Below are 10,693 nucleotides of genomic sequence, written 5' to 3'. Positions count from 1 at the left end.
TTGTGAGCGTAAGTACACTCACTCAATGTGCACTTAAGTTGCCACGTGTGACAGGGGTATTAAAAAGGCAAAGCAAGTATACTCGGGATTGGCAGTGAATGGGCTAGGAAGGGCATTTCTCTACTCGGTGGCTGCTAGGGACTGGCTCTGCCCAAAGTATGAGGACGGCTTTGCCAGGCACAAGAACCCGCCCTAGAGAGACTTTATCAAGGCTTCACTTCACAAAATAATGGATTAAAACACCCTTTATGAAAAATCTATACAGTAACAAAATGGTGTGCAACCCTGTGATAGTTGAGTGCAAATGAAAATATACCCTGCTCGCATCAGTCATGCCCACATTGAGCATTGCAAATGAGAGCAGCACCCAGCACGTGAGTTATATTTGCAAAGGGGCCATATGCAATAATTACATATTGGGTAGCACACCTCTTTTCATCATTATTAGTCCTTTTACTGAGGTAATTTCTACATACTCCTGCTGAATTGGGATGCAGTAGGCCTACCTTAAAGAAGGACTGGCATGTCGTTTCTGATCATCAATTTTCTATGTGAAACAATAGTCCCACAAGACCTCAAACCAAAGAAGCAATACTTCCAGTTAGCAGCACTTCCACAGAGCCTACCTCGGTTCTACATTTCTAAAAGCAGAAGCTGGTCAAGTGGAGTGACGATCACATCAGCGTTAAGTGTGCGCGCACCTACATTTGCACCACAAGACAGCTCTGTCACAAGCAAATTCAAAGACTTCCGTATGCTGCACTTGATTCAAAACGGAAGCAACAATAAAAAGTATGTTTACACTCTTTTGAAAAGGCCAGGATATGGAACTGTGCTTTTTCAAGAAGACATTTACCGATCCTCAACTGCTTGTGCAGAGGAACAGCCACTCGCTATGCTACATTAATATTACAGCACATGTTCAAAGGGCAAGGTGGTATCCAGCCCGTTCAGGAAACCTTTGCAAAGCAACAAAGTGCAGCTTCATGACAGATCACAAAGCAAAAGTGTTCTCAAAGCAGCACCGATGGAAACAAACTTGAAATAAAGGCACCGAGCACACATTTCCATGGGAAAGAGCTATGGTCGGCTGCGCATGAAACTGTTGTAGCAAAGCCCTGCAGCAATTCGTACACTACATGAAGCATGTGCCACAGAGCTGAACAAGTTGTTGACCGTTAATCCTGACCATTGCAGCACAGCAAGAGTGCACTTTGTAGGGTGTTACAGGGGTGTCTCTTTCTTCGTTGTCACTCCTTCTCTGTGGCTGGCTACTTTGCTGTGCGGTTGATCGGACATGCAGCGCTTGTTTCCTTTGCAGTTGGGATTGGTAACGATGCCGTTGCGCCTTGGCCGCGCATCCGTGGCAGGGAGATCTGGCAGTGGGCGCGGCGGCACAACTACTGCTGGTCGCCAGTTGCAGCTCTGAGGACTGGACGGCGCACGACCCTCGTTGTTAAGGGGAGAAAGAAGCCGGCTTGTACGGTGCCGCGAACGTGTGCACTGCTGGATTTGCTGGGTGAAACTGAGGCTTGCTGCACTGGAGTCTGCGACAGTCGCAGCAACATTGTGTTGGGAGCGAGCCGTCGAGTCAGTCCGATTGCTAGACGATTTCGAGTCTGAGCGGGTGGATGCGAGGGAGCGACGTTTGTCGCTCGTAGATTCAGGAGACTCTGGGCAGAAGAGAGGAGCAGCACATGGTGCAGTGGATGCTGCAGAGGCAAGTGAGGACGTGCTGATTGAGCCCAGGGCCTGTGCGGAGCGAGCCAAACTTTCTTCGAGCAGTTGGACAACATTGAGGTGCCCTGCCTTGGTCGCAACGCGCAGCGGAGATCGGCCACACTGGTCAGCGTGGGAAGGATCAGCCCCATGCTCCAGCAAGGCACGCACAACCGCTTCGTGGCCTTCCTGAGAGGCAATGCCCAAGGCCGTAGCACCTTCCACACAGATGTGGTCAACCTGCACAAACAATGAAGGCACACTGTTTGGCGCTTGTCACTAGCTACTAGTCCCAATTAGGCCCCATGATAGCAGACAGCCAATGTGAGGGGTACCAAAGCTTATCTGTAGCGTATCATCTCATAACAAGAGACACTAGTTCGAAGCTTATCTGTAGCGTAACATCTCATAACCAGAGACACTAGTTTTATAAGCGACATTTGAAAAATCGTTTGGTTAGGTTTCTCATGTTGCCATGGTAACAACATTGCATACAACATAATTACACTCGATTACTAAGGACAGTATCTCTAGATCTTTTCACTACTTAGAAGAAAGACAACCCAGACACACTCATGTACCATTACCGATGTCCCATCACTAACTAGTATGTGCTGCAATATTAATTTTCTTGGCACAGCGCTGTTCCGCTTTGCAGTCGGACGATTGCGACTACAAATTGCACCGAACTTTCTTACGTTATGATTTCATAATCACTGTTACGTCCCCACACCAACTGTGCAACGCGATACCATTGGACTTCTGTCACAGCATTGGCAGCAGTGGTAGCTTTGTTTTCGTTAGTTTAGCCAGGCTTAGGAGCCATTGCCATGTTTCTATGAGACAGCTCTGCTCAAATTGTTGAAAACCTAACAGTGCCACATGGATGCGATTGGATGTGCAATTATCTTGCCATGAATCTTTGCCACATCAGAACTTCAATGGTGATCGTGTAATAAAGTGACCTAACCCGACTCCTTTGCATATTTAGAATTCTTAGTTACAAGGGGCTTTGTCTGCATGAAACACCTTTCCCAGCTTTCTTGAGCGTCTCTCGTACTGTGTCTTTCTGGGTCCTGTTCTCCATAGCAGATAGCATTTTAACTGGATAAAGCTAATGTACAATGCCATTCTTTAACAAATTCATGAAATGGCCTTGACAAGAAGCAATGAAACTCTGCTGCCACTATTAACAAAAGCAGCATTAAAATAGCAATCAATACTCACAAACAGAAAAGGCAGACAGTCTAGCATAGCTAGTGTACACACAAACTTCAATATAGCGAATATAATTATTGTTACATGAGTAACGAGTCAATATATTGGAAATATATTTAGACAATATATTTGCAAGAGTGGTTGCAGCGCTGGCCAGTCTGGCTCTGAGCTTGAGCAGCAAGCGACCTTCATCCTCTTCGTCGGGCACACATGCACATTGACAATATGCATTGCGGCAGCCTACATGTAGCAGAACCTCCATCAGCAACGGCGCATCTAGACGTCAACTTCTTTGGGCGAGTGGTACAGCTTCAGGCGTGTGACGTATACGATGTCGCTGGCCCGAAAGGTGGATGAAGCTGACGAGGCAGCAGGAGCGATTTCATAAGTGACGGGAGGCACCGCTCGAAGCACTTTGTATGGCCTTGTGAACAGAGAGAGCAGTTTGTCAGATAGGCCAACGTGCCTGGTCGTAACCCTAGTAGAACCAACGAACCGGGCGAAAAGTGCACATCACGGTGTCGTTGATCATACCGACGCCGTTGGTTTTCTTGGGAGGCCAGAAAGCGAGCACGAGCAGCTTCGCAAGCGTGGGCGGCCCGGCTGATGGCGTTTAGGGCATATTCTGTGGTCGGAGCTGCTGGCAACGGAATGACTGTATCAAAAGGCAATGTCGGTTCGCGGCCGCACAACAGGAAAAATGGGGAGTAACCAGCTGTGTCATAATGTGATGAATTGTACGCAAATGTTATGTATGGTAGAGCGAGGTCCCAGTCAGAGTGGTCTGAGGACACGTACTTTGAAAGCATGTCAGTTAGGGTTCGGTTCAGATGCTTCGTGAGACCATTTGTTTGAGGATGGTACGACGTAGTGAGCTTGTGGCGAGTTGCACATGAGCGTAGGATGTCTGCTATGACTCTCAATAGAAATGTGCAGCCTCGGTCCATGAGCAGCTGGCGTGGAGTACCATATTGCAAGATCACGTCATGTAGAAGATCGGCAACGTCTGTGGCACAACTTGTTGGAAGGGCCCGTGTGATGGCATAGCGTGTGGCATAGTCAGTGGCCACAGCTATCCACCTAAGAAGACAGGTCAAAAGGGCCAAGTAAGTCCAAGCCGACACAAAATGTTCAGAAGGAATGTCGAGTGGTTGAAGGCGCCCAGCCTGAAGCACGCCGCGACATATCTTCTGACAGAGCGTGCGAGACCTAGCCATTAGAAGCGACGGCGAATATGGTCGAATGTACGGGACACGCCAAGGTGACTGGCAGTAGGAATGTCGTGAAGTTCGTGGAGTACAGCCGAGCGGAGGTGTTTGGGTATAGCAAGCAGCAGAGATGAGCCGTCTGGATGGAAATTAGGCCGGTATAATGTACCATTCTGGAGTACGAACGCACGATGGGATCGGTTTGATGGAGAAGAGTCGAGGCGCTCGATGATAGCCCGTAAGGCTGCATCAAGGCGTTGCTCGTTGGCTATGTGGGTCAGTTGGGAAATAGAGCACACGCAGGCGTCGTCAGGTACGCCGGCTGGCTCACGAACTGGATTGCGAGAAAGGCAATCAGCATCCTAATGCAGGCGTCCAGACTTGTATGTCACAGCAAAGGTATATTCTTGCAGTCGCAGAGCCCAGCGACCAAGTTGATACCTGTAGGATCTCTCAAGGATGAAAGCCAGCAGAGCGCGTGATGGTTCGTGACGACGAAGAAGTGTGTGCCATATAAATATAGATGGAACTTTGAGACTACCCAAACAAGAGCAAGGCATTCTCGCTCCGTGATCGAATAGTTGCGCTCTGCAGGTGTAAGGAGGCGGCTAGCATAGGCGATAAAGCAGTTGTGACCCTGTTGGCGTTGGGCGAGAACGGTTCGGATACCGTGACCAGTGGAATCCGTTTGGACCTCAGTTTGGGTGGATGGGTCAAAGTGGGCCAGGATAGGGGGCGTCATCAAAAGTGTGATGAGGCGAAAGAATGCTGCAGCTTGAGTGGACCCCCACAAAAATGGGACGCCTTTCTTCAGAAGATCGGTAAGTGGTTGGGCGAGTCCCACAAAGCTTCGGACATCTTTGATGGATTGGGGTGCTGGGAAACTCATGATGGCACGAATTTTCTCAGGGTCCGGACGCACACCAGACACATCGACAAGGTGGCCTAACACTGTAATCTGTCGGCAGCTGAAGTGACACTTTGAGGAGTTCAACTGGAGGCCAGCATTGCAGAAGGCCTCGAGAATGGCCGACAGACACCCAAGGTGGGTCTCAAATGTAGGTGAAAATACGAGAACGTCATCTAGGTAACACAGGCATGTTGACCATTTGAACCTGTGTAGCAAAGAATCCATCATACGTTCGAACCTGGCTGGCGTGTTGCATAGACCGAAGGGCCGATGCGGACACGTGATGCGGTCAATGGTGAATGGGAGCAGCATCATCTGTGCTGATGCGGTGCTGGACAAGAAAAGTTTGGCCGAGTGGTCGATTGTAAAGGTCAAAGATGTCGCGGTAGCAAGATAAAAGGCGGATGAAGGCAGCTGATTGCGCTGGGGGAAGGTGAGGAGCGATCATGCCCCCGTGTAATGACATGTCGAGGGATGTGGCATAGGGTGGGCGACAAGGAAGATTAGTGCATACGTCGGCTACGAAAGTGGTGACGTGGTCATCAGCTAAGGACCGCAACGCGGCGATTAAGATGCCTTCAGGGAGGACTTGCTCCGTGAAGCTGAAATTTATGACGGGTAGATGTATCCGGTTGGCGGCTATAGTTACGACGCAGTGAGGGGCGATGACGTCATGGGCCAGTAGGACATCAGGAATTGGCGTGACGAATAATCCCCATCAAATACGGGTGAGGTCGTGGTGACTTTGGCAAATGTGAGGGCTTTAGGTGGTAGGCGGAGAAAATCTGTGGCACAGAGGCTACTTTGAAGTTCAGGTTGAATATAAAGGTCTAAGCAAAGAGTACCAGCGGAACAGTCTATCAGAGCAGAATGGGTCGACAGGAAGTCCATCCCTAAAATGAAGTCATGAGGACAGTTATGGAGCACCATGAATAGGACAGGAACGGAGCGGTCGGCGATGCTTATGCGAGCCGTACATATTCTGAGGACATGAACAGTTCCCCCATCGGCGACACGTACAGCTTCTGTAGCAGGAGGCGTCAGTACTTTTCTTAAGCGGCAACAAAAATGAACACTGATTATGGACATGTGAGCACCAGTATCGACTTGTGCCGTCAGAGAAATACCGTCCACGTGAACATCGAGAACATCGATGATGGGCTCAGTGGCTGCGCCACGAAACAGTCGACTAAGCCACTTCTTTTCAACAAGCAGGTGTTTGCTTTTGCTTTCATCTGTGTTGCCCTGCCCGCTACCATTTCAACCGTCCAGCACGTACCTTCATCTTGCGTGGATCAGCGCACTGGCTATGCACTGGTTTTTCTTCGCCAAGCAATGCCATCCACACCCCAGCTTCCATTGGCGACACCCGGCGTGAGCCTGAGCACCACTGCGTCATGGGAGCTGCCTACGTCACTAATGTCAACCACCGGATCGGCTTTAAAAGAGCAACATCCTCGGGCACCCACCTGTGGGCTCGGTGGCTGTGCCACGAAACATTCGGCTAAGCCACTTCTTTTCAACATGCAGGTTAGTCATTCATACAGCTTTTTCACAAAAAAATCAAGCGACTACCTTTTGGTACTGCTACCGAGCCCCCAGTGTTTGCTTTCGATTGTCGTAGAGTGTGTTCGTGTCTCGCGCCTCTTGTTACTGCTCCTGGGCGACGTCGAAAGTAACCCTAGCCCCGTTTAAAGAAACCCTGGTTCCGATCTTAACACTATCCTAACCAAATTGCAGAAGTTATCCGCCGGACAATCTCAACTAACGACCGAGATAAAAGGTCTGAAAAGCGAGCTGGTCGAAACCAACAGCACAATATCTGAGCTTACCAAAAGGATGAACTCCGTCGAGAACCACTGCCAAAACATAGAAACCCTGCAGCGACAGGTTGAATCAGTTGAAGCAAACGCTTCCGAGACGATGCGAGCTATCTCTGATATGGAATCGCAAATGGACGACGCTGAAAACCGAGCCCGTAGAAATAACTTAATCTTCTTCAGTATTGCCGACCTTGGTCCATCTGAATCTGCTGCTCTAGTAGAAGAAATAGTAATTCGGTTCTGCGCAGATCACTTGAACATAACCCTAAACCCGGAGCACATCGAGCGCGCGCATCGTCTCGGCCGCCACTGAAATGGTCGCAACCGCCCTATAATAATGAAATTTTTGTTGTTTAAGATAAAAGGAAAAGTCTTGTCCAACGGCCGCAAACTAAAAGGCACAAACTATAGAATCGGTGAAGATTTTTCTCGCCCTGTGCAAAACGCGCGTAAACATCTTATTGCATTTGTCAGGAGCAAATCAGTCCCTTTTTCACAGCACTACAAAACATTGTTCATAGGTTCAACAAAGTACATCTACAACGAAAATACAAAATACGTAAAAGAATCCAAATAGCAATCCCTACGGCTGGGTCAAACAACCCGCCGTCCGACAACGTCGCCTAGCCCTACCACTATTTCCTCAGCAATCTATACTAACATATGAAGTTTCTTACCCAAACGTGACATCATATCTAGCGTTGTCCTTTCATCCGGGTGTAGCTTATTAATACTCACCGAAACATGGCTAAGAGATGATATTTCTGATGCGGAGGTCCTTGATGATCTACCCAGCTTCAATGTCTTCCGCAACGACCGTCAGCATTGCCGGGGTGGCGGAGTACTCATCGCTGTTAAGGATACGTTGCCCTGTTTGGTTGTTGCTAACTCAAGTGACCTTGAAACCTTATGGCTGCTCTTTTGTTCAACTCCGCAAGTTAGCTTACTTGGTGTGTGCTACCGTCTCCCTAGAGCAAACAGCGAATTTACTGATAAACTGAACTGTGTGCTTGACACACTAACAAAAAAATATGCAAACGCGCAAGCTTTGCTATTCGGAGATTTTAATTTGCCTCATATTAAATGGAATGACAATCCACCGTCATAATGCTAAGTCGAAAACAGTTTTCTTGATGTTTGCTTCAATTATAACTTGACTCAGCTTGTGTCGGAAAATACGCGCGTCACACAGGACTCAGCCACCATTCTAGATCTCATTTTAACTAACAATTCTTCCAGTTTATCTTCAATGACTCTGCTGAAAGAAATTAGTGACCATAAAGTGATTCATGCCGCTTTTGCTTTTGCCTTTCCGAAACGAGAATCATGGGATAAAACAATACGCTTGTATGACAAAGATAACTACGACGCGATTAACAACGAACGTATCTCCTCCTACCCTGTCTACTGTTCCGAATTCCACAACCGCACACTTCAAGATAATTGGTCGATATTTCATAGCAAACTTACTGAACTTGCTTCTAAACATATTCCTGTTATAACTGTCCTGGCCAATCATCACAAACCATGGTTCACAAAAAAGTTAAGAACCCTTAAAAACAAGAAGAAAAGGCTATTTCGCTCCACAAAGCAACACAATTCCCCTGTGACGTGGAGTAAATATTATGAGGCAGAGAAAAACTACCTCTTAGCTGTTAGTCGCGAAAAATGTTCTTTCTTTCATGATACCCTACCAAGTGTATTAGATAACAACCCCCGAAAATTCTGGCGAATCTTGCAACCCAAGGTACCTGAAACTATCAACCTCACAGATCATAATGACATAATGATCACTGGCCAAGAGTGTGCCAATGCATTTAACGTCGCGTTTTCATCTGTCTTTACTACTGAACCTGCCACTCCTTGTCCGTCACCGCCTGCATGTTTACACTTTGTCATGCCACTCATCGAATTCACCGAAAATGGCATAATGCTAATAATCGAAAAACCAAAGTTATCATCAGCACCCGGGGTAGACGGTCTCAATTCGAAACTGTTAAAAAATACAAGACATGTGTGCGCATCTTACTTGAAACTAACATTCACCGAGTCACTTGAAACTAACACTTTCACTTGGAACTAACATTCACCCGCTAACTAAAAGCGTAGCACTGCCAATGCACAACGCATAGTTCTTTTATTTTCGTTTGGAGTTGGGGGGGAGGGAGCTCACCTGTGCATTCGCCCGCGGCGGCGAGAACAGCGGCTACGCCGGCTCGTGGGGCGCAGGCCCGCCTGCTTGCTTCGCACACACCCGCGCGCAATAACGAGCGCTCACTCTCGCCTTGTGCGCCGTGCGCGCCGCCACTGCATTGCGCTTCGTCGACAATGGAACAGCCGCGGAAGATGCACGCTTGCATCAAAATGGCAAAATGCAGAGCAATATTTCTAGATTGTCCGTGAGGAGAATTCGTTATATCAAGGTCGTCTCCAGCTGTTACTTTGTTACACAGAGGTCGCGAATACATGTGCTTCTATGGAGCGACGGCGGGGACTTGAAAGACTTTGTTATATCAAGGAATTTGTTATATGGAGGTTCGTTATGAGCAGGTTTAACTGTACTGCCGTGTCACGTTGTGCACTGTGTGGTTGTGAGCGTTCATTGCAGTTTTATTTTGCTGTGGTTCTTGTTATATTGTTGCCTATGTGTTTATTTCTTGTGTGTAATTTATAATCATGATATGGCAGCTGTATTTTCGCGTCTCGCAGTGCAATAAACCTCTCTTTGTACCTGCTTTATCAAACATTGAGAAAGTGTGCATCTGCTTACGAAAAATATCACTTCAAAATAAAAGTTCTTGCTCCTCCAATGATTCTCATGTTTTAATTACAGTCAAACCTCAATATATCGAACATGGATATATAGAATTATTGCCTGTATCAACGGCTCCTATATCACGTGGGAAATCGCATGCATTATTGATTTTTTATTTCGAACAAAGTTTGACATGTATTGGATATATCGAACTCAGCCACCCCAAACCGCCCGCGCTCCATTGACAGGCGGCGAGCTTTCCTGCAACTCTCGAAAGTAGCGGTAGAGCGGCGGGCGTTTACGAATGCTGCACACATCGATGGCACCGAGAGCGCCACTTTAACGTAGCGGCGTACGCGCGCCGCAGCCTTGCAGTTTGCAGTCATTGCAGTCTCTATGGTGTCAACGGCACACTGCGCACTTGTTGCAAGCTCCTCCCCCGTAGCATCGGCAGGAATCGGTCGTTGTGCTCGCAGTGTTCGTGCGTTCGGAGTTAGGCCTGTCGCGCGCTGTGGTGCGCGACAGGCCTAACTTTCGAACGGCGGAGCTCACAACGGCATAGCTCACGGATGTGGAGATTGTCGCCGAAGCTACTGCTGAGCAGCCAAATGAAGACTCTGCGGAGGTGGATCCCGCAAGCGCTGATGGTGCCCCGCGCCCGACATCAGCTGAGGTCGTAGCTGCCTTGGCCCTGCACTGCGGCGCGATTGAAGGCACCGGCCTATCACTTATGGATCACCTGGACTATATTGAGGACGCAGTCATGCGCGACAGGCCTAACTCCGAACGGCGAAGCTTACAACGGCGGAGCTCACGGATGTAGAGATTGTCGCCGAAGCTACTGCTGAGCAGCCAAATGAAGACTCTGCGGAGGTGGATCCTGCAAGCAATGATGGTGCCCCGCTCCCGACATCAGCTGAGGTCGTAGCTGCCTTGGCCCTTGTGCGCCGCCACTGTGGCGCGATTGAAGGCACCAGCCTATCGCTTATGGATCGCCTGGACTATATTGAGGACGCAGTCGTCAAACACGCCATGGCCAACAAAAAGCAGTCTACTCTTT

General features: G+C 48.5%; 1 protein-coding gene across 1 annotated transcript in view; it reads right to left on the bottom strand.

The window, feature by feature from the left end:
* Positions 1 to 960: 960 nt before the first annotated feature.
* Positions 961 to 10,693, bottom strand: part of LOC119178181 (uncharacterized) — a 117,334-nt gene continuing 107,601 nt past the window's right edge. Inside the window, exon 14 of the mRNA XM_037429368.2 lies at positions 961 to 1,959. Coding sequence (XP_037285265.2) covers positions 1,225 to 1,959 — 735 coding nt within the window. The 3' untranslated portion in view covers positions 961 to 1,224. The remainder of the gene's footprint in view (positions 1,960 to 10,693) is intronic.

This window comes from Rhipicephalus microplus, chromosome 2, assembly GCF_043290135.1.
Source record: "Rhipicephalus microplus isolate Deutch F79 chromosome 2, USDA_Rmic, whole genome shotgun sequence".
NCBI lineage: Eukaryota > Metazoa > Arthropoda > Arachnida > Ixodida > Ixodidae > Rhipicephalus > Rhipicephalus microplus.
This window is presented reverse-complemented; position numbering and strand designations above follow the sequence as displayed.